The sequence below is a fragment of the Bos grunniens genome, chromosome X (assembly GCF_055505025.1).
Source record: "Bos grunniens cultivar Pamir isolate PY7600 chromosome X, Bosgru_T2T1.0, whole genome shotgun sequence".
NCBI lineage: Eukaryota > Metazoa > Chordata > Mammalia > Artiodactyla > Bovidae > Bos > Bos grunniens.
Window position 1 is genome coordinate 68,643,379 of NC_141194.1, and position 25,919 is coordinate 68,669,297.

Here is a 25,919-nt window from a genome sequence, read left to right on the forward strand (position 1 = left end):
AAATCCTGTGTGCAAATATACTTTCAGCACATCTCAATGTACACTGGCCACATTTCAGGTGCTCAATAGCCACAGACAGTTAATGGCTATTGTACTGAACAGTGCATATCTAAAGCTACCTCAAAATCCCCAAAATACTGAACCAAAAAAACAAAGTTGCAATATGAATTGATAAAATTATCTCATTTATTTACTCAACAGCATTTACTATATAGCTACTGAATGTGTGTTCAGTTCTGTCCAACTCTTTGCAAACCCATGGACTATAGCCCTCCAGGCTCCTTTGTGAAATTCTCCAGGCAAGAATACTGGACCGGGTTGCCATTTCCTATTTCAAGGGATCTTCCCGACCCAGGGATCAAACCAGCATACCCTGCGTCTTTGGCAGGCGAATTCTTTTCCACTGCACCACCTAGGAAGCCCCACATGGCTATTATGAGCATTCAAAAAGTTCATAATGTGGTAAATAGATTTTTCTGTCATGAGGCATGTAGTCATATGGAGAACAAACAATATTTACACACTTTACAGAATACCAAGATCAAAGAAAAAGAGCTAAACACTAAAACAGTGACTTATGGACCTCAGTGTGTTCTCAGTCACTTGAGTCATGTCCGACTCTCAGTGACCCCATGGATTGTAGCCCACCAGACTCCTCTGTCCATGGGATTATCCAGGCAAGCATACTAGAGTGGGTTGCTGTGCCCTCCTCCAGGGGATCGGACCCTGACATTAACTGTTAAATAGAAAAATTTAAAAGAGATTACTAAAATTACATATTAGTTTAACATACCACAATGGGACACACAATTATTTCCTAAAATAAATTTTCTTTAAAAACCAGTGAAAACACATATGCAAAATTCTCATTATTCATGCTACTTTAGTTTGGTTAAATATTAATTACTGGTATGTAACCTACATAATCTAATAAAGGTTCACGGTATATGAAAGCGAAGTTCAAAATGAAAAGCACTGAAACCACAGAGACTATGAGTGGCCACAATTCAGAACTTCAGATCATTCACAAAAATAAAGTTTACACAAAAAGAAATCTGAAAAAAAAAAACAGTTGAAAAAACAGCTTTAAAAACTGAACTTTAATTATACTGATTGTTGGAATTTACTTTGAAATGAGTAAAAAAAACAAGATGGATTGCTGCATTAGAGTTAGATACATGGAAAATATGTGATAAAACAAGTGTAGTAAAATGTTAAAGGTAGAATCTAGGTGGTGAATATATGTAAAATCATTCCCCAAAGTCTGAAGTATTTCAGAAGAAAATGTTGAAAATTTTATACCTTAATAATGTGAGAGCATGCTGCTGCTGCTGCTAAGTCGCTTCAGTCATGTCCGACTCTGTGCGACCCCAGAGACGGCAGCCCACCAGGCTCCCCCGTCCCTGGGATTCTCCAGGCAAGAAGACTGGAGTGGGTTGCCATTTCCTTCTCCAATGCATGAAAGTGAGAAGTGAAAGTGAAGTCGCTCAGTGGTGTGTGACTCTTAGCGACCCCATGGACTGCAGCCCACCAGGCTCCTCCATCCATGGGATTTTCCAGGCAAGAGTACTGGAGTGGGGTGCCATTGCCTTCTCCAATGTGAGAGTATACTAGCTTCTACACTTTAAGTATGGATGGACTCCAAACATCTAAAACACTATCACGTAACAGAAGTCAGGAAGGCAATCTGATTTTTGCATTAGTATCAAAAGAAAAAAGCATCCACTTGTCCTTTTGCAAATACTAGCTGGTTTCAGGGAAATACATCATAGTATAGTTTTTTTAAAAAAACTTCAATACAATAATGTGACATCCAGAATTTGTTTAAAACTAATCCAGTGAGGGGGTACTTAGGTCAGTATGTATTAAACAGAAATAGAAAATTCAATTAACCATGAGATAACTATTGAAGATGGTATCACGTACTTAGACGGTTCTATTTTCTTCCTTTTGAATATGCTTGTAACTGTCCAGAATACAAGTAGTTAAATATATAGAGACTATTACTTTAATACCCAATTCAGGGTCATACCTTAGAAAAGTGGCCTGTAGACAATAAGGACTCAAATTTATATATAAGTATTTACAACAGTAGTAAGAAGTACATCAATTACACTTCAATTAAAAAACAACAGAAAGAAATCTGGAGTTTAAACTCATTTCTGGTTATATACAATTAAAATTGGATTAATGCTTATTTATGAATTCACTTCATAAACACATCCAAGGCGTTCATTTAAGTGTCCCTTGCCTGACACCTCACTAGGTGTTCCCACAGAAGATTCAAACATGATTAATATACACATATGCTGATATAAACAAAAAACATAGCTAACATTTAATGAGTATCTATTATTTCCCAAGTACTATTTCTAAATGCTTATTATGCATGATCTTATTAATCCTCAGAACCACCTCAAGTATGTACTATTATCTTCATTTCTCCTTCAGGGATCACAGCCTTGTCATGGCGAAGGGGCTTGCATAACTCAATGAACCTACAAGCCATGCCATTCAGGGCTCGTATGCTGCTGCTGCTGCTGCTAAGTCGCTTCAGTCGTGTTGGACTCTGTGCAACCCCATAGATGGCAGCCCATCAGGCTCCACCGTCCCTGGGATTCTCCAGGCAAGAACATTGGAGTGGGTTGCCATTTCCTTCTCCAATGCATGAAAGTGAAACGTCAGGGCACGTATGGACAGTATTAAAATGGAAAAAGTATGACGTGGGAAGATTAGCCCTGCAAGTCAGAAGCTGTTCAATATGCTACTGGGGAAGAGTGGAGGGCAATTACTAATAGCTCCACAAAGAATGAAATGGCTGAGCCAAAACGGAAACAATGTTCAGTTATGGATGGGTCTGGTGGTGAAAGTAAAGTCCCATGCTATAAACAACAATATTGCATAGAACATATAATGTTAGGTACATGAATCAAGGTAAATTGGATGTGGTCACACAGAAGATGGAAAGATTGAACAACATCATCTTAGGAATCAGTGAATTAAAATGGAAAGGGAATGGACAAATTTAATTCAGATGACCAGGACTTTTCTGGTGGTCCACTGGTTAAGAATCCACAATGCAGGGAATGTGGGTTCAATCTCTCATCTAGGAACTAAGATCCCGCATGCCTTGGGACAACTAAATCCATGTGCCACAATGGAGAGCTGGCATGTGGCAATTAAGACCCAATACAACCAAATAAATAAATATTTTTTAATTCAAGTTTTTGTTTGAAATGACCATTATTATATCTACAGCTATGGGCAAGAATCCCTTAGAAGAAATGCAGTAGCCCTCATAGTCAGCAGAAGAGTAGTAGAGTCTGAAATGCAGTACTTAAATGCAATCTCCAAAATGACAAAATGAGCTCAGTTTGTTTCCAAGGCAAACCATTAAACATCACAGTAATCCAAGTCTATGCCTCAACCGCTAATGCCAAAGAAGCTGAAGTTACCAGTTCTATGAAGAACTACAAGACCTCCTAGAACTAACACCAAAAAATTATGCCTTTTCATCACAGCGGATTGGAATACAAAAGGAGGAAGTCAAGAGATACTCAGAATAACAGGCAAGTTCGGCCTTGGAGTGCAAAGTGAAGCAGGACAAAGGCTAACAGAGTTTTACCAAGAGAACACGCTGTCATAGCAAACACTCTTTTCTCAGAACTCAAGAGATGACTCTCAGATGGACATCACCAAACGGTCAATATCAAAATCAGATTGACTATATTCTTTGCAGCCAAAGATGGAGAAGCTCTATACAGTCAGGAAAAACAAGAACTGGAGCTAACAATGGCTCGGGTCATGAGCTCCTTATTGCAAAATTCAGGGTTAACTTGAAAAAAGTAGTGAAAACCACTAGGCCATTCAGGTGTGACTTCCCTGGTTGCTCAGACGGTAAAGCAACTGCTTACAATGCAGGAGACCCGGGTTCAATCCCTGGGTCGGGAAGATCTTCCTGGGGAAGGAAATGGCAACCCACTCCAGTATTCTTGCCTGGAAAATCCCATGGAGGAAGGAGCTACAGTTCATGGAGTTGCAAAGAGTCAGACACGACTGAGAGACTTCACTTTCACTCTTCACTTAAATCAAATCCCTTACAACTACACAGTGGAGGTGACTAAAATACATTCAAGGGGTTAGATCTGGTAGACAGAGGGTCTAAAGAACTATGGACAGAAGTTTGTAACATTGTACAGGAGGTGGCAACCAAAATTATCCCAAAGAAAAAGAAATGCAAGAAGGCAAAGTGGTTGTCTGAGGAGGCTTTACAAATAGCTCAGGAAAGAAGAGAAGGTAAGGGAGAAAGGGAAAGACATACCCAACTGAATGCAAAGTTCCAGAGAATGGCAAGGAGAGATAAGAAAGCCTTCTTAAATGAATAATGCAAAGAAATAGAGGAAAAAAAGAGAATGGAAAAGACTAGATATCTCTTCAAGAAAACTGGAGATATCCAGGAACATTTCATGCAAGGATGGGCATGATAAAGGACAGAAACGGTAAGGACCTAACGGAAGCAGAAGAAATTAGAAAGAGGTGGTAACCATGGAATGTTGACAGTTATCTGAAACATTTTAAACTCCCTCACTGAATTCCTGTACTGTCCCTAGGAATCATATGACCAAGAAGCCACAGTCACCTACCACAAATTTCCCCAAGAGGTGGAGTGATGCCAGGGAAAAGAGTAAATGGTTCCTTTGTACTCTCATAGTCACCAGAATGAGGAAATAGTTGAACTGGTTGTATAGCGTTAAATGTATAAAAAGCCATACTTTTTTCCATTTTTCTGGTTTCCAAAGTTTCTGCTGTATGGATGAATAAAATGATATCTGCAAATTTATTTGAAAATCCCAGAAGGAAGGTACTTTTCAAATACAATATTCTTCTTAACCAATAAACGTACTATTTTATAGAAGAAAAAAAAAAAACAGGTGGCAAGAATACACAGAAGAATACAGAATATATACATAGAGAAAAAAGGTCTTAATGACCCAGATAACCATGACGGTGTGATCACTCACCTAGAGCCGGACATCCTGCAGTGTGAAGTCAAGTGGGCCTTAGAAAGTTTTACTATGACAAAGCTAGCAGAAGTGATGGAATTCCAGCTGAGCTATTTCAAATCATAAAAAAAGGATGCTGTTAAAGTGCTGCACTCAATTATGTAAGCGAATTTGGAAAACTCAGCAGTGGCCACAGGACTGGCATATGTCAGTTTTCACTCCAATCCTAAATAAGGTAATACAAAGAATTTTCAAACTACCATACAACTGTGCTCATTTCCCATGCCAACAAGGTTATGCTCAAAATCCTTCAAGCCAGGCGTCACCAGCATGTGATCCAAGAAGTTCCACATGTACAAGTTGGGTTTTGAAGAGGCAGAGGAACTAGAAGATCAGACTGCCAACATTCGTTGGATAATGGAGAAAGGAAGGGAGTTCCAGCAAAGTATCTCCTTCTGCTTCATTGACTACACTGAAGCCTTTGACTGTGTGGATCACAACAAACTGTAGAAAATTCTTAAAGAGTTGGGAATACCAGACCACCTTACCTGTCTCCTGAGAAACCTGTATATGGGTCAAGAAGCAACCATTAGAACTGGACCTGGACATGGAACAGTGAACTGGTTCAAAATTGGAAAATGAGTACGACAAGTCTGTATATTGTCACCAGCTTATTTAATTTCTGTGCAGATTACATCATGCAAAATGCTGGGCTGGATGAATCACAAGCCGGAATCAAGACGCTGGGAGAAGTATCAACAACCTCAGACATGCAGATGATACCACTCTACTGGCAGAAAAGTGAAGAGTAACTAAAGAGCCTCTTGATGAGGGTGAAAGAGAGAGTGAAAAAGCTTGCTTGAAAATCAATATTTAAAAAACTTGCATCATGGCATCTGGTCCCATCACTTCATGACAAATAGAAGGGGTAAAAAACCGAAATGGTGAGTTTTTACTTTCTTAGGCTCCAAAATCACTGCAGACCGTGACTACAGCCATGAAATTAAAAGACACTTACTCCGTGGAAGAAAAGCTATGACAAACCTGTACATGCATGGTAAGTCACTTCAGTCATGATGGACTCTGAGACCCTATGGACTCTAGCCTGCGAGGCGCCTCTGTCCATAGGATTCTCTAGGCAAGAATAGTAGAGTGGGTCACTGTGCCCTCCTCCGGGGGATCTTCCTGACCCAGGGATCGAACCCAGGTCTCTTATGTCTCCTGCATTAGCAGGCACATTCTTTACCACTAGTGCCACCTGGAAGCCCTAAACAGCAAATTCAATAGCAGAGACATCACTTTGCCGACAAAGGTCTATATAATCAAAGCTGCTATGGTTTTTTCAGTAGACATGTATGGCCGTGAGGGTCAGACCATAAAGAAGGCTGAGTGCCGAAGAATTGATGCTTTTGAATTGTGGTGCTAGAGAAGACTATTGAGCGTTCCCTTGACTGCAAAGAGATCAAACCAGTCAATCCTAAAGGAAATCAACCCTAAATATTCACTGGAAGGACTGGTGCTGAAGCTGAAGCTCCAATACCTTGGCATGATGGGAAGAAACAACTCACTGGAAAAGACTCTGATGCCAGGAAAAATTGAAGGCAAAAGGAGAAGGGGGCAGCAGAGCATGAGATGGTTAGATAGCATCACTGACTCATCAGACATGAATTTGAGCAAACTCTGGGAGACAGTGAAGGACAGGGGAGCCTGGCATGCTGCAGTCCATGGGGTCGCAGAGTCGGACACTACTTAGCGACTGAACAACAACAAACAGCTGATTTTACAATACTGTGTTAGTTTAGGATACACAGCATAGTGATTTAGTATTTCTGCAGATTATATTCAATTATAGATTATTACACGATAATGGATGTAATTCCCTGTGCTATACAGTATATCTTTGTTATCTATTTTAAATACTGTAGTTTGTATCTGTTAATCCCATACTCCTAATTGGTAACAACTAGTTTGTTTTCTGTTTGAATGTGCTTTCTCTTTTGCTATATACATTAGTTTGTATTATTATTTTTTTAGATTCCACATATAAACAATATCATATAGTATTTGTCTTTCTCTGACTTATTTCACTAAGTATCATATTATGTAGGTCCATCCAAGTTGCTGCAAATGGCCATATTTCAACCTTTTACATGGTTGAGTAATATTTCATCACACACACATACACACACACATATCTTCTTAATAGAACAGTCTGCTGATGTGCACTTTCATCTTATTTTTTCCTAGATATATACTCAAAGGTGGAATTGTTGGATGATAGTTCTATTTTTAGTTTCCAAGTAAGCTCAACACTGTTTTCCATAGTAGCTGTACCAATTTACATCCCCATCAACAGTGTACAAGTATTCCCTTTTTAGTGTTATCTTCTTGAGTTTAACATTCACCATATGCTTTTTATCATTTCATTATTGTTGCTACAAAAAAGTTGAACATATTACTCTAAAAACTTTAAAAGTATTTGTTGGTTTTCTATAATGAAAAGACAAAAAATAAAACAGAATAGCATGAAAAGCCTTTTCAAATCTGACCCCAACTCCCTTCCTTTTCTTCAAGTCTACATTCCATATCCTCTCCAATCACACAATTTCTTTCTGCTCTCAAGGCTCAAGTAAGGGTCCTTTTACCAAGTCTCTAGACTTCTTACCACCTAGAACATCTCCCTTCCTAAATAACATCACTATCTAGCCTTAAGACCCAACTCCATGGCAATTTTTACTGTTTGTCAACATTCCTTGGTTCATATACATACTTAACCATATCACAGAGTATTTCAATCATTTACTCCTCCTCTTAGCTCAGTATTAATTATCTGTGAATCCCTATCATCTAGAATAGTAGTTCTCAAGTGGGAGGACTGTGTCACCCCCATACCACCACCTCCCACAGGAACTATCTGAAAACATCTTTAAACATTTTTGCTTGTCACAACTGGTGGAGGGTGGGGAAGGGGGTGTTGTTACTGGTATCTATTGATAGAGGACAGAGAGTCAATGCACACACAGGACAGCCTCCCACAACAAATAATTACCTGGACCAAAATGTTTATAATGCCAAGTTTGAGAAATGTTGATCTAAAACAATGCTTGGCTCACAGTAGGCCTCTAAAGTGTTTATCAAAATAGAATTAAACACCAATCAAAGCATTTAGAAATACAAGAAAAAGATACATAACATGGAACAGTACAAGAATAACCAAGATAGTACGAACAATGTGGGCACTCATGCCCTAGCAGATATCAAGACTTCATAAAAAGCTACACTTATTAAGGAAATGTGGCAGAAGGGATAAATTAGGAGTCTGGGATTAATATATACACACTACTATAGCACAGGGAACTACAGTCAATATTTTGTAATAACCCATATGGGAAAAGAATCTGAAAATAAATATAGATAGATAACTGAATCATTTTGTTATACACCTGAAACCAATACAACACTGTAAATCAGCTATCCATCTGTCCTTGCTCATGCTCAGTCACATTCAACTCTTTTTAGATCCCATAGGTTGCAGCCCACCAGGCTCCTCTGTCCATGGGATTTCCCAGGCAAGAATACTGGAGTGGGTTGCCATTCCGATCTCTCAGAGATATTTCTGATTGAGAGATCGAATCCACATCTCCTGTGTCTCCTGCAATGCAGGCAGATTCTTTACCCACTGAGCAACTGGAGAAGCCCAACACTTCAATTAAAAAAATTAATTTTAAAGAAAATGTGCCATTGCATAGGGATTAAAACAAACAGACCAAGAACAACATTATACACAGTGGTGGAGTGAGTAACTCCAAAATTCTGTCCCTCCACTATGGCAACAATTATGCTGGTAAAAACTGTCATCAGAATCAACTTTTTTGGAACTCTAGAATCTTGTAATCAAAACATTACAACCACCAGGGGAGCACTTAATAGAAAAAGCTGCTGAACTTTGAAATGAGAGCACTGTGGTATTTTATTTTATGCACCTACCATGCCTCACTCCTCAGCTACGTGGTGGCCATGAAGACAGTGGCCTACAATTCTAGCACAACCTGCAGATGTCAAAAGGAATAATACGGACCTTATTCTTAAAGAATGGTAGTTGTGTGTTCTCACCTGTTTGGTAGTTACCTGGCATACTGCATCACAGGTTTCCATTTCTTTCACCCACCTCAGGAGGAAGAACAAGTTCCTGAAATGAGCAACCTTTATACAAAGCATTTAAAGGAAAATATACTATCCACAGTCACCTGGGGCAAGGAATAACAAGCGGGCCAGGCACTAGACAGACATAAAAGGATAAGAAGGAAAAAGCTGGATGGAGAAAGACATACATAGAAGGAACAGGGACTCTGAAAAGCTCCTACATAGACCAGGGAATTTGGAAGCCCACACACACTCAGGGCTGGACACATGCTCAGAAAAGACAGAAGGCCATAAGTGTTCATCTATGGCTCACCTTTAGGCTCCACACAATCAAGCAGGGAGGGCTAGGGAAGAGTTTTAAATGAAATGGCCAAGCACTGAGAAGTGCCCCAATGCCAAGTCAATCTCCAAAGACTGAGAGAGTAGTTTTGTCTGGATTTGGGGTTTTGTTTGTAGTTTGTCTGTATTTTTTGCTTTGATCCATTTATGGAAAGTTCAGTCAAACCACTAACTGATGAATAATCTACCAGAACAAACACTTCAGTGTCCACACAAGACAAAGAATAGTCATAATAAAAATAGGTTATAAAATTCCCTAAGCAAAAACTACAATCCATAACAAACAGCAACAACAAATCCTGTGGAGAAGAAAGAATGTTTTCCAAAGTTACCACGTTACAATATTCAAAATGTCCATTTTCAACAAAAAGTTCCAAGCATGCAAAGAAATAAAGTATGGCCCATTCACAGAGGAAAAAGAAGACAGTAACAGAATTGCTCCTAAGGAAGCCCAGATGCTGGAATTAGTAGGCAAAGATGTTAAAACAACTGTCCTAAATATACTCACAGAGTTAAAGAAAACCATGAACAAAAAAAAAAATAATAAAGGAGGGACTTCCCTAGCAGCCCAATGGTTAAGACTCCACACTCCCAATGCAGGGGTGCAGGTTCAAACTCTGTTCAAGGAACTAAGATCCCCACACCTCGCAGCATGGCAAAAACAGAAGAAGAAAAGAAAAATTAAAGGAAAACAAGTCTTACCAGGGAAAGAATATTCAGAAAAATAACTACAAAACACAACCAAATAAACTTTTACAAAATAAAAGTACAATAGTGAAAAACTCATTATAGAGATTGAACAGATGATCTGAATAGAGAGAAGAAAAATTCAGTAAACTTAAATAAAGCCCCATTGAGATTACCTAGTATGAGACACTGAAACAAAATAGGATAAAAAAAAATGAAAAGAGCATGAGAGACCTTTAAGACACCATCAGGCCTACCAACACATTCATAATGAGAGTCACAGATGGAGAGGATAGAGAAAAAGGAACGGAATGAATGTTTAAAGAAATAACTGCCAAAAACTTACCAAATTTCAAGAAATACATGAATCCAAAAAGCTCAATTAACTCCAAGTAGGACAGACAGAGATCCACACTGAGACAAAACATAACTAAACTGTCAAAAGCCAAGAAAAGCTTGAAATCAACAAGAGAATGATAAGTACACAGGATTTTCATTAACAAAATAGTTAAATACCACACAACAGTGAGATAACATATTTCACATGCTGTGGAAAAAAATGTCAACCAAGAATTCTATATGTAGTAAAGGTATCTTTGAAAAATGCAAAAGAAATGTGCCAAAAAAACAAAAGCTGAGTGAATTCACTGCTGGCATACCTGCTAAACAGAGTCCATTAGGCTGAAATAAAAGAACATCACAGTGTAACTCAGAGGTATACTACAAAATAAACAATGGTAAGTTACTACATGGTTAAATGCCAAAGATAGCATTCAGCAAATGGAGGGAGTGGGGGCAATTAGTCAATCTCCCTACTTGAATTGACAATCAAAAACATTCCAAAGGACTTCCTTGGTGCTACAGGGGATAAGAATTTGGCTGTCAGTGCAGGGAACACAAGTTTAATCCCTAATCCAGGAAAACTTCACATGTCATGGAACAACTAGGCCAGTGTGCCACAACTACTGAGCCACGCGCCTAGACCTGTGCTCTGCAACAAGAGAAGCTACTGCAACAATAAGCCCACACTCCACAACTAGAGAGTAGCTCCCACTAGCCACAATCAGAGAAATCATGTGTGTGGCAACAAAGACCCAGCACAACCAAAAATATATAAACAAAGTTTTAAAAATAAAAGAAGAAAGCAGAGAGATAAAACGTCATGACTTTAGATTTGGCAACGATTTCTTGGATGGTACCAAAAACACACAACAAAAGCAAAAATAGATAACTTGGACTTTATTAAAAGTCAAAACTTTTGTGTATCAAAGAACACTACCAAGAGAGTGAAAAGGCAATCCATAAAATGGGGGAAAGCATTCACAAATTATATATCTAATAAGGAGTTATTGGAAGAGACTCACTGGAAAAGACCCTGATATGCTGGGAAAGATTGAGGGCAGGAGAAGAGGGCCACACATGATAAGATGGTTGAATGGCATCATCAACTCAATGGACATGAGTTTGAGCAAACTCCAGGAGATAGTGAAGTACAGGGAAGCCTAGCATGCTGCAGTCCACAGGGTTGCAAAGAGTTGGACATGACTGAGTGACTGAACAACAAGGGGTAACTATCAATAATTATCATTAGAAAAGACCCCGATGCTAGGAAAGATTGAAGGCAGGAAGAGAAGGGGATGACAGAGAACACAATGGTTGGATGGTATCACCAATTCAATGGACATGAGTTTGAGCAAGCTCTGGGAGATGGTGAAGGACAGGGAAGCCTGGCGTGCTGCAGTCCATGGGGTCACAAAGAGTTGGACACGACTGAGTGACTGAACAACTAAAGAAAAACCATAAAATGTGCAGAAGACATCAATAGACATTTGTCCAAAGAAGACAAACAAAGCGCCAATAAGCACAAACACTTCACATCCATTAGGATGACTGCTATCAAAAAAAATTTTTAATAAAATCCATTTTTGGAAAGAATCTAGAGAAATTAGAACCCTTATATGTTGCAGGTAGGAATGTAAAATAGTGCAGCCACAGAGAAAAACAGTTTGGTAGTTCCCCAAGAGATTAAAGATAGAAATCCACTTCAAGGTATATGCCTGAAAGAACTAAAAACAGGGATTCAAACACACATTTGCACACCAAAGTTTACATTAGCATTATGCACAATGGCCAAAAGATAAGAAACATCCCAAATGCCTATCAACATATAAACAGATAAACTAAATGTGGTACATACATATAATGAATGGAATATTATTCAGCCTTAAAAAGAAATGAAATTCTGATACATGCTGCAAAATGGATAAACCTTAGGGACACTATGCTAAGTGAAAAAAGCCAAACAAAAAAGGAAAAATATTGTACAATTCTGTTTATTCAGAGGTATCAAGAAGAGTCAAATTCACACAGAAAGTAGAACAGTAGTATCAGGGTTTAAGGGAGAGGGGACTGGGGAATTATTTAATACATATGGAGTTTTAGTTTGGGGTGATGAAAAGATCTGGAGATAGTGGTGATGTTTGTACAACAATGTGATTTATGTAAGGACACTAAATTGTACACTTAAAAATGGTTAAAATAGTATAGTTTGTCAATTTTATCACAGTTAAATAAAGCCAAAATCTTGAGGTTTTCTTGCAGGTCCTACAAGATCTTAGCCCCTGTTTTTTGCTATGGCCTTCCCTCCTACTAAGATAGAGTCTTGTAAAAAATTTTAATGTTCCACCTTAGGGCATTTGCCCTGATCAGTAACACTGAATACTTAAAATGGAAATGGCATCTTATTTAATGTTGACTGATTCAATTTCTTCTACTTTTAACATCCATTTTTCAGAAGGTAATCATCAAGATTCAGAGAGACTAAATAAGTTTCCAAAGTAAGCATGAAATTGAGTTAAGATTTTAACAAAGTATATCTTACCATTAAGCAATGCTAACTTTTATGCTATGACAGAGCTGTATTCCCCATAGTGCACAGATATTTGCAAATGTGTACAAGAATCCACAAAACTGTTAATAAACAGTACATAGTAAACTTTATTCACTATTAATAGAAATTATTTCTCATATTCATCTCCTGTCCCTAATCACATTTTACACAGTTTATAATCTAATACTGAAAATGTCTTGGTTGGATCTATTTTTTTAATATTGAGTAGTTTGTTGTTCAGTCACTAAGTCGTGTCTGACTCTTTGCAACCCCATGAACTGTTGGCATAACCAGGCCTCCCTGTCCTTCATTATCTCCCAGAGTTTGTTCAAATTCATGTCCATTGAGTCAGTGATGCCATCCAACCATCTCATCCTCTGTCATCCACTTCTCCTCCTGACCTCAAACTTTCCCAGCATCAGGGTCTCTTCCAATGAGTTGGTTCTCCACATCAAATAGCCAAAGTATTGGAGCTTCAGCTTCCACATCAGTTCTTCCAATGAATATTCAGGGTTGGTTTCCTTTAGGATTGACGGTTTGATCTCCTTGCAGTCAAAGGGATTCTCAAGAGTCTTCTCCAACACTACAGTTCAAAAGCATCAATTCTTCAGCACTCAGACTTCTTCATGGTCCAACTCTAATATCCATACGTGACTACTGGAAAAACCATAGCTTTGACTATATGGACCTTTGTCAGCAAAATGATATCTCTGCTTTTTAATATACTGTCTAGGCTTGTCATAGCTTTTCTTCCAAGGAGCAAGCGTCTTTTAATTTCACGGCTGTAGTCGCCATTCACAGTGATTCTGTAGCCCAAGAAAATAAAGTCTGTCACTGTTTCCATTGTTTCACCATCTATTTGCTATGAAGTGATGGAAGTGATGCCATGATCTTCATTTTTTGAATGCTGAGTTTCAAGCCAGGTTTTTCACTCTCACCTTTTACCTTCATCAAGAAGTCCTATAGCTCTTCTTCACTTTCTGCCATAAGGGTGGTATCACCTGCAAATCTGAGGTTGTTGATATTTCTCCTGGCAATCTTGATTCCAGCTTGTGCTTCATCCAGCCTGGCATTTTGCATGATGTACTCTGCATATAAGTTAAATAAGCAGGGTGACAATATACAGTCTTGACGTACTCCTTGCCCAATTTTGAACCAGTCAGTTGTTCCATGTCCAGTTCTAACCGTCTTCTTGACCTGCTTGGTCTTTTTAAACAAGACCAAAATCTTTTCAAACAGATTTCAAACAAACTTGCTTAAATAAAAAAAAATAAAATAAACCACAGTGAGATATCACTTTAATATATATCACCCATTATAGCGGCCATAATTTTTTAAATAAAACAGAAAATAACACGTGCGGAAATGTTAAGATGTGCCACTGTAGAAAATAGTTTAGCTTTCCTCAGTAAGTTAAACAGAGAGTAACCATATGGCTCAGCAAATTCTACGCCTTGGTATATACCCAAGAGATATGAACACACATGTCCAAATAAAAACATATACCGAAATATTCACAGTAGCACTATTTACAACATCCAAAAGGTAAAAACAATCTAAATGCCTATCAACTGATGAACAGGTAAACAAATGTAGGATATCCTAATAAAATATTATTCAGGCATAAAAAAGGAATTAAGTACTGATACATGATTCAATATGGATAAATCTTCATATTGTACCGTTTCTTCTATATGAAAACTTCAGAATACCCAAATCCATTGAGCTAGAAAGAAAGTACATTAGTGTTTGCAAGGGGAATGGAGAAGTAGTATTGGCAGATATATGGTTTCTTTGGAGGGGGGTAAAAGAAATGTTTGGGAATTAGATAATGATGGTTACACAACACTGTACTTAATGTCACTAAATTATACACTCTTAAGTGGTTAAAATGCTAAAATATTTAAGAGAGAATGGAGGACTGAACAAATTACAATCTATTGTTTTAAATACAAAGATATAAATGCTCTAATGCAGATAAAAGTTACAAATCTGAGTAATAAAGCAGCAACATTTGAACAAGACCTACATTTTACCTTAATATGTATAAATGGTGATCTCTAAGAAACATTCAAAAATTTTTAATTGCAATAACTACGTTCATGTGGGCCAAACCAGTAATTCCCAGTAGGAACTTCAAGAAATGCTTCATTCTGTTTGGCACAGTGATTAAATACAGTCCATTTCATCAATATGCCATACCCAATCCCCACTCAAAGGCAGAGTCTTCAGAAGGAGATAGAAGGCAAAAAATGTGGTAAGAGCAAGAAAGCAAAGCAAAAAGTTTTATTCTGTTGTGAGAGGTTACAAGAAAAGGGTCTTTAGGAGAGAACTGGCATTCTTTCTCTCTGCAAAAGGAAAAGTTACAATTTTTAAAAGTTTAGATTTTACAGGCAGAACATCAGAAAATCAGACCTAATTCCAGAATTCATTCTTCAAGTCATGTAGCCCTAGCTCCCATCCAGAATAATCAGATGAATGTTTAGAATTCAGATGTGAGAGACAAATCATGGAAAACAGTATTAAGTGGATGGCAATACTTAACAAATAAAAGTTATTTAAATCTTTTAGTATTATATTTGGAATGGGGAAGGAGGGGGGAAAAAGTATACCTAAAAGTCATTATTATCTGCCTTGAAATCCCATCTTTGCCCAAGTTCATTCTACCTCAATTCAAGTACTAAACTACTATACTATCATACCTAAAATGTCTCAGTTGATACTTAGCTTGTGCTATTATTTTAGGGGGTAAGAGGTGGGAGCTAGAGGTATATGACTATATTCTCCTAAATTTACAGTCATTCCTCAGTAACTATGGGGACTGGTTCCAGGACTCCCCCATACCAAAATCTGAGGATGCTCAAGACCCTTATATAAAATGGCAAAGTATTTGCATATAACCTATGACCTTCTTCACCTATACTTTAAATCTTATCTAGATTACTTATAATACCTAATATAATATAATTGGTGTCTAAGTAATTGCCTATGTGTTTCAAATTCAAGTTTTGCTCTTTGGTACTCTGGAATTTTTTCCCCAAATATTTTCAATCGAGTTTGTTTAAATCTGCTGATGCAGAATCCACAGATTTGGCATAGTTGAGCACGGATTCAAGTATCTGTCACCCCCATGCTCAAAACATTCAGAAGCTTCCCATGTTTATAAATAAGGATAAGGTACAAACCCCTAAGCAAGAATTTGAAGCTTTCTGCAAAATAATTCACACATGACTTTCCAATCTTATCTAACCACAACTCTTACCTCAAAGAAGGTTCTCTTTCCCCTCTTCACCCACTGAACATTCTTTTACTTCTCTTTAACAGCAACACATTCTCCTTATAATTTCTTCTTTAAAACCCAAGAGTACTCCCTACTAGAGTGTAAACTCCTCAAAGGAGGAAACTGGTCTGAGTTCATCTCTTTTTTTCCATATGAGAAAAAAACAAATTGCCTTGAACAGAGCAATACTAAATGTTTATATAAATGATGATAATGCTTGCTCAGGGATTCCTTAAAAGAAAAGAATAGTGATTTGTTGAGTATTTTTTAAAAGCTCTGAAGTCATTTAGTACCATCAAATATTTTTCTTCTATCTCTAAACTGAAATATTCAATAAGCTCTCTTGGATGCTCTACATTCAGCCTTCGGAAGAAGTGTATTATTTCATATACTTAACAGGTCCAGTCACTTTAATATGAAACATTCATTCTTAATTCTTTATTTTTAGTAGATACTCAAAAAGCACAGTGAAACTTCATAAATAGGGTGTTTTGATTTGAATGCTGGGGGTACCTGAGGAAAGTTAGAAATGGGAAAGGCAAGAAAAATAACAGGTGGGCAAATTCTCTAACTCTATAGAAATTAACCAAACCTAGCTTTAAAATCTCTAAATTGGGCTGATAATATTAGTATTAAAAGTAAAAACATTTTAAAATACAGTAAAAGCAAAGATATACCCCCTGATAAAATGTGCAAAGAAAAGCATATCACTTCATACTATTTCTAGCAAAATACACAGCCACAAGGAAACATCAGACAAACCCAAATTAACTGGCCAGTGTTCTTCAAAAATGGGATAGAAAGGGATAAAAAAGTAAAGTGAACTGCTCCAGATTTAAAAAGATTAAAGAAACATGAAAACAAAATGCAATGCCTGTTCCAGAACTGGATCCTGGACCAGAGAAAAGAAATCGTTGTCTTTCACTATGACGGACATTAAGAATCAACTGGCAAAATATGAATTCACTATGAAGGACATTGAGAATCAACTGGCAAAATGTGAGTAAGGTCTGTAGATTAGAAATAGTATTGTTTCAGGATTAATTTCTAATTTTGCTAATTATAATGAGGTTATATAGGAGAATATTCCTATTTGGGGGAAACTTTTAATTTTGAAATATAGTAAAAAGGCAATGATTATTCTTTATCTGCTTGAAGGTAGGATCAAATTCATCACCCAAGGTTATAGTTATAAAAAACATTTCAAAAAATCATTCAATAAAACAGTACATGAGATGAATAATATATTGACTAGAAAGTTATTTTAAGTATCTTTGATCCGTGGATAGACATTTTTAAAATATCATTTATAAAAACACCAAAACATCTTTTTTGAGGGGGGGAACTACAAGCCAAAATGCAAATTAGTACAGATTTTTTTTAAGTATAATGTAAGCTCCATGGGGTGCCTTGTCTTGTACACCTAAGCAGTACTTAGAACAGTTCTTGGCACATGGTAATAGTAATTAGTAACAACTAATATTTGAGTAATTATTATGTCACACTAACCTAAGTGTTTTGGGTCCATTAACTCACTTAAACTTCACATAGTCCAAGAAATATTTGGGGAATGAATCAATACTTTTTGCAAGATGACAAGTAGTCAATTCTGCAATGATACGAGCTCCTAAAAATCACCAGGTAATGCAAAATTATACAATGAACACCATAGGACTCTGGGGGGAAATGGGGTTAGAAGCACAACACTCCAAAAACTTCATCAGTGACATATTTTTTAAAAAAGACAAAAACCTAATAGAAATGGTAGCACAATTTTACACAGTTTACACACATTAAGTGATTAAGAAATACACAAGTACAACAATAAATATGGCACTTTACCTTGAAAAAGACCTGAAGTTTGCTTGTGGAAGTGGGCATCAGAAGGGTTGCAGCTCATGAATTATTGTGAAGTGATGGAAGGAGGGTTATCTGAAATCGGATGGAAAATTGTAACAATAGATGTGGATGGGTGTGGCTCATAACACAAGGGGTGAACTGAGGTAGCTGATAGAGGTCTGAGGCATGTGCCTGTATATGCATGTATTTTAATGCAGCTCAGTTCAGCTGGGTCCAGCTTCCTGCATTCACCTAGGGCAAACTTTCTATAAAGGGCCAGAGAGTAAATATTTTAGGCTTTGTGGGCCATTGGGTCTCTGTTGCAACTATCCAATTCTGAGACTCTGCTATAAAAACAGCCACAGGGCAATGTAAACAAATGAGTTTGGTGTGTTCCAACAAAACTTTATTTACAAAAACAGGTCACTGTGGTGGCCATAGTTTGCTGAACCTTGACCTTGTAAACAAAATCCTGAATAAGCAAATACAAATTTTGTCTTATGCTCAAATTGTTACCCAATATATCAATCTTGTTGGAACAAATGCACATTTTTTTTCAAAACAAGCATTATAGCAGAGCTAAATTTGGAATGTTATCAAATAAACCAAAAAACAATTGATATATTCAAATAAGCAAAATAAATCCAATATTACTAAAAAAAAAAAAAAAAAAAACTATTTTTTATTTTGGATTTTAGAAATCAAATGTTACCCAAAAGTCAACTGACAAATGACCAAAATAAAGACAAGTAATGATACATTTTGAATGCTTGTCATTCAAAATCTGTCATTAAATTCTACACAATCTTTAAGAAAAAATGGGTTATGCTTTTAACAGCTCTGCTGAACTAAAATTATCAGGCTCAGTCACAAGCTTTTATAAGATCATCGAGCCATAAAAGTTAACATACAAACTTCATTATAAGTTCTAAAGATCTGATATACAGTATACAGTATGGTGACTCTAGATAGCAACACTGTATTATATCCTTGAAAGTTGCCAAAGAGTAGATCTTAAATGTTCTCTCCACAACAATAATTTTAAAAAAGGTAATTATTGTAGCAGTCACTTCAAAGTATATATGCATAACATATCATCACACTGTATACCTTAAATTTACACAATGCTGTATGTCAATTATATCTCAATAAAGCTGGGAAAAAAAATACTAGTTGCCAATGGTTATACAATTATTTGCCCAGGAATTGAGTTAAAGATTCTAAGTTGACCTCCTTTCAGTTAGAAAACTCTAATATACATAACATTTCTTTGCTCAAGCTGCTATACCTCACATCTGAAATCCTTCTCCAGTCTTCTTTGTCAAAAGTATATATATCCTCCAAGGGCACAATTAAATACTATCTCTAAGCCTTTCCTGGACCCCATTAGAAATGTCTTCCTACTTTTAATTCCCACAGCAACTTAGTTTTTACCCAACACAGCATTTAGCCCTTTACATCCTGCTTCAAATTTATTTGTGAACATATCTTATTTCCTCTGCTATGTAGAAAATAAGACTAATCTTTAGCCATACTAATCCCCCTGTTGGACTGCCCTTTTTCATAGTCAATGCTTAACTGCTAACTTTTCTTCAAGACCCAATACAGATATCATCTCCTCTGCAAAATTTTGCTAGACATCCCCCAAATTAGGCTTTTCTTCATTCTGATCCCTAGCACAACCAATAGACCTCCAATGTTTATTTACTATTTCCCTCCTTAGGTTAAAAATGCTTTAAGGGGGCAGGAATTTTGTCTTTTACCCTTTGCATATGCTAGAACAGTGCCTAGCACCTAGTTGATACTCATGTACTTGATCAATGAATAAAGCATCCCCCCAAAAAATGGAGCATAGGGTATATACACATGAATACCACTGCCATACAGTGATTTCTTAAACAAATATTATATGTAACACTTAACAAGAAAACTGGACTATTGATATCAAGAATGGCTACTTGAAGCCAAAACTCAGAAACAAAATCTGAAAACAGTGGCTAGAGAGAAAAATTGACAATTTTGCAGAGCAGAAAGCACAGTTTACTAGAATACAGGTCTTTTCAGAAGTATCATCTCCAATCAAAAAAGGGCAGAAAAATACTAGATATAGTAATCTTTCAAAATAAAAACATAATCTGAGCCATAATAATTAGCAGGTTTTCCTTTCCAATAAAACATTTGTGTACATCATAATATGACATTATATTAGCAACAAAACACCTGCATCCTAACCATGCATCTTAAAACCATAAGTTTTAAGGCAAACAAATTCAAGAAAGATATTTTCCTTCATCACTTCTCCCTACCCCCAAAAAAGGCAAAGTCAAAAAATGATAGACACTAACATAAATAGGACTTTTAATAACTTATGGACCATCTAGTACAAATTCATTCTGCAAATGACAAAGCAGAGGCCTAGAAAGGATACATGATTTGTTTACAATCAGCTAAGCAATAGAGCTGCAACTAGAAAACCTAGGTTTGGCTCAGAGTTAAGCATTCATTCCTCCACAACCAGCAGTTCTAGTCTCAGGAACTCTTTATACTCCTAAAACACTTAAAAATTAACAAAGATCCCCAAAGAGCTTTTAGTCTATTGTTTTGTAAGAACTGCTGTTATGACCATGTGCAGAGAGATCCTACTTAGACACTCCTTTTACTGCCCTGTTATATTCAGCATTCCTAAAGGAAGATCTATATTTCATTTCCCATAGCTTAACCCATCTGAACAGCTTCTGCCAAGAGAACATTCAAGGTCTGGAGAAAATAGACTTCATGCAAATCCAAGAACTGCCTGTATTCTGTCACCCAGTCTGTAAGCTTATTCAGATTTCAAAAGTGAAATAGGCACATAAATACAATTTCTTACCAAAAAATGTATTTCACATACCTAAATCTATCTACAAATACCTTTAAGTATTACACTTACCTTATCTCTAGAAATTAAATATAAAACTGAAAGCTCATGATCAACTATGCCAAGAAGTGCCAATAATGGGAAGTGGTCTGAGCACAATTAAAATAAAAAATGTCTTTCTTTTCACCCTCAGCAATAACATAACAAACATAACATTTACAATACTTTTCATTAGCACAGGGAACACTACTCAATGCTCTATGGTGACCTAAATAGGAAAGAAATCTTAAAAAGAGTGGATATATGTATAACTGATTCACTTACAAACTAACACAACATTGTAAAGCAACTATACGTCATAAAAAATTCATTTAAAAAATTGTTTAAACCCTTTATAAAATTTGCATGTACTCCCCTGCCACAGGCCTGGCTTAATGCTTTCCACACAGTGGGAATGCACATATTTCAGATAACATTTTTCAAAAATTAGGCTAGTATGCAACTGATTGTAGACTAACACAATAACAGAGACTTTCTAAGTCATTTTCTCAACATCTCTCAATTTAGACAATGTCTACTTTTTAAAATTTAAGACCAATGACTAGTTATACTGCTTTCAGCTTTTCAAGTAAGAAATTGCCATACGGTTCAGAATGACAAGTCCATCAAATCTCTAAGATCTTTACATGAGAATAAATGAAAGTTTATCTGTCAATCAGAGGCTGATCTTTCAGGCCAAAAAAATGAAGAAACAATCTTATTGAAAACAAAAACAACAAAAAATTCTTTAAAAACAGTAACAAAAACTTTAAAAACTGAGCCACTGATTTTTCAGTGTATATTTGTCCTTCGGTATCCACACAGGGTATCTTGGTTCCAAGATCCACCATAGATACCAAAATCTGAAGATGCTCAAGTCCCATAGTCAGCCCTCCATATCCTCAGTTCTACATCCTGGGATTCAACCAACCACAGACTGAAATCCCCAGTATTGAATGGAGGAACACAGGGCCAACATAAAATTTAGCCAAATCACCCATTCATGTTCCTCCCTTTTGCCTTTTGGCTATTTTTTCACCACAGAATCCCAGAAATGTTCCTACTTACAAAATGTAAGTAAAAATCAGAAACTAATCTTTGCTCCTATTTTTAAATGCCAGAGGATCTGATAAAGAAAAAATCCAGAACAATTCCCTAAAATAACATTAATGACAACGTATAGAATTGTTCATATTATTTCTGCCTCACATAGAAGAAAATCAAGAATGATTTAAGATATAAAATAGATAACTAATAAGAACCTGCTGTTAAGGAACAGGGAACTCTACTCAATTCTCTGTAATGGCTGATATGGGAAAATAATTTTTAAAAAAGAGTGAATATATGTATAAATGATTCACTTTCCTGTACATCTGAAACTAACACAACATTGTAAATCAACTATAATAAAAGATTTTTTTTTAAAGAGTAGTATTGTGGATTTAACTCACTCAAGCATTACCTGTCAGATTATCCTTCACCTATGATTATGACTTGAGATGAATAACACTTCATACTGAGACAGTTCTGACACCCACTTGGATCTCTTTCATAGTAAATAATCAGAGAGCATCACACTTTTTAAAATTAATTCTTTATATCTATTATATGTATTCTTTGCAAGGGGGTTTTCACATAGCTTAAGATTCTCCTGAAAATAAATGTTTCTGTTATCTTACTATCTCATATGAACATAAAAGGCAAAATATTATAAACACCTACAAATTCAAAGACCTACAACAAATGACAATAGCAGCTAACATGAACTTCTTCCATTGTAATACTTGAACTAAATTAAAATGGTCATAATCACGTTTTTTTCTGGTAGCTCAAGGAGGTATTAATGTCTTGTGGTTAAGAACATAAGCTCTGGAGTCAAGACTCGGTTCAATTCCAGCTCCATCAATTACAATTTATATAACTGATCAATTTCTTTGCTCTCTCTATGCCTCACTTTTCTCATCTGTAAAATGGGGAACACCAAGTACTTATTCCATAGAGCTGTTTTGAAAATTAATTAAAATTACAAAGGTAGAGGTCAACAATAAGCACTCAATTTTAGTTATGATTATTATTCTTACACCAATATATACAAAAATTCAAGGCCCGTAAGAAAAACTGACCCTCGCATAAACTAGTTCTATTCAGAATGTTTATACATAATTAATTTGTTCACCCTAAAAGAAAGGGAGAAAATCCAAGTTCAATCTACAGTTTTAAATGCAGACTTTCTGAGATTTAGTAAAATCTAAAGATCATATTTAACTGTAAGGTACACCCTTCATGTAGAGCAACATGGGCACCTGATAATAACTAGCCAACAAGTTGTACTGGGTACCTCTAATGTGCCCAATATCAATTAAATGAAGGCTTACTGCACTCAAAACAATGAACACAAAGTCAGAAAACAAAGCCACAATCTTTACACAACTAGGGATCTATAATCTGAGAACTAAAGTCCATTTTTTCCCCTCAAAGGAAGGAAAACATCTTCCATCTGCTACTTTTTAATGCAGAAAATAGACATATAAGTATCATAGGTTCATTCCCAAATTCTATACACTAGCTAAAATGCTCTAAAAACATACATGCATGTGTGTGTGCTAAGTGGCTTTAGTCGTGTCCCACTCTTGCGACCCTCTGGACTGTAGCCCACCAGGCTCCTCTGTCCATGGGATTCTCCAGGCAAGAATACTGGAGTGGGTTGCCATGCCCTCCTCCAGGGGATCTTCCTCATCCAGGGATTGAACCAGCGTCTCTTATGTCTCCTGCATTAGCAGACAGGTTCTTTACAACTAGCGCCACCTGGGAAGCCCAAAAACATACATAAAAAAATAAAGTGAAGTCGCTCAGTCGTGTCCGACTCTTTGCGACCCCATGGACTATAGCCTATCAGGCTCCTCCATCCATGGGATTTCCAGGCAAGAGTACTGGAGTGGGTTGCCATTTCCTTCTCCAGAGGATCTTCCCGACCCAGGGATCAAACCCAGGTCTCCTGCATTGTAGGCAGATGCTTTGCCGTCTGAGCCACCAAGGAAATAAATACATACATACCTGTATACTATTAAGATGGTGGATATACACACACATATATATACACAAACATAAATATATACGATCCTAATAGTTACTCAAAATCACATTTTGCCAACTACATATGAACTTCTGGTCTATGCTCCCTGTAATTTTACTTTGCCATTAGGAGCCAAGAATACAACAGTAAAAAAATTACTGTATTCACAAGGGATGAAAAGTCAAATATCAACCTGCCTGAAATGCAACCCATTCACTTGTGTAAAAGTGGTATACATTCCATATTAACAATCCATATTTTTAGACACTATCAAGAGCCAAATTAGAAGCACAAGAGAAAAGCAGCCTCAACCTTATAATAAACGTGCTTGATTACTAAGAGGTGGCCTGCCACTCACCGCTTCCTTGGAATAGATTTTATTTCCCATCAAACCAAGTTAACGTGTTCCCCATCCCTCTTGGAATAAATAAATAAACAAAAATAAGGCCTAATTATTTTTGCTCAAAATTTGCCCATAAAATGGAGAAACATCTGATGACTGCCTTACCACCCATTAAAGCTGGACCACACAAAAAGTAGTACACTGGGGTCCTCTGAAAGCAAAACCCTGCGTTAGTACCTTTACCTCCGAGATAAATCCAGGGCTACGCTTCAGGATCTGGAGTAGAGAAGAAACACTGGCAAGACCCACCCATTCACCCCACAAAATGGGCTTGTCCCCAGGGTTTGCAGAAAAAAATAAAATTCCTCCAGGCTGGGGTATTCCCGTCTCCAGCAGTACAAACGCCACTGAGTCTTCCCAGGATCTCACATCCTCCCCACCGCCCCTCCCCCTCCTCCCACCTCTCGCCCCTCTTCTGCCTACCCCCTACCCTCTCTTCTTCCCCACGCGGTTCTAGGCCCAAAGATTAGGAAGAATTATCAGGATACCAAAAACCGCCTCCCACTTGGGGGTTTCAGTTCCACAGGCAGCGAAGAATAAACAGAGGAATTCAACTAAGCTCCGCGGGTTTGGAGAGGCTTGAGAAGGCGCCCGACAAACCAGGCCGCGCCCCCAGTCAACCCCTACCCCCTCCCCAACCCCGGGCTGGAGCCTTCTTCGAAGCCTCCTCACCTAAAGAGAAAACGATGCCTCTTTCCGCTCAGCAAAACACAGGCCTAACCCACCAAGCCAAATTTTTCCCAAACACCAGGTTCAGAAAACGCGTAGGCCGAGACAGCTGGGACCCGTGAGACGGAGTTGTGTTTTACCTCATGGGCTCAGCAGTCATGTTTTCGCTTCTACGCCCTGTAGGATTCAGCGACCGTAGGGCGCGACTCTGCCCTCCCCGGCACGCAATTAGGGTAGAATGCACCGGACCCTTAGTCGTCACTAGATCTGGCGCTGGATCCTCCCCACAGCTCAAAGGCCGGCACCGCTGCCACCGCCGCAGGAGCCGCGGAAACAAAGCGACGCCGCCGCCGCCGCCATTTTGTTGGGCCGAGGCTCAGGCCCAGAATTGGCGCGTCCTCCCTCTTCCTCTTTGAGTCGACCATTGGCTGCCTTATCTGCAGTGCAGATTCTTATTGGCTACAGAAATTCACCTTCTTTGGGGGCCTGTTGCTAAGGGGGTCTACGTCATTTGATCCCCTCCGCCTTTTCAAAGGGGGTCTAATTCAGTCCCATTGACTTGAAACTGCTAGTGACGTATTTTGACTTTATTGTGAAAATGCTTTTTAATCTATCCTCTTTTCCCTGACATATTGACAAAACAATAACAACAACATATGTTTATTGAGCGTTTAATATATACCCACACTATGTGTGT

The 25,919-nt window shown here is 37.5% G+C and overlaps 1 protein-coding gene across 20 annotated transcripts in view; it reads right to left on the reverse strand.

Moving 5' to 3' along the window:
* Positions 1–25,593, reverse strand: part of ATRX (ATRX chromatin remodeler) — a 284,412-nt gene extending 258,819 nt beyond the window's left edge. For 18 of the 20 annotated variants that reach the window (XR_015158787.1, XM_086387288.1, XM_086387286.1 and 15 more), the window contains exons 1-2: positions 25,363–25,593; positions 18,185–18,274 (exon numbers count right to left, since the gene is read on the reverse strand). Coding sequence is in view for 11 of the 20 variants with exons in the window: in XM_086387279.1 (XP_086243405.1) it covers positions 18,185–18,242 (58 nt within the window). In the remaining 9 variants the exon portion in view is untranslated. The remainder of the gene's footprint in view (positions 1–18,184; positions 18,275–25,362) is intronic. The other 2 variants (XM_086387280.1, XM_086387277.1) reach the window with 1 other exon arrangement.
* Positions 25,594–25,919: the final 326 nt, after the last annotated feature.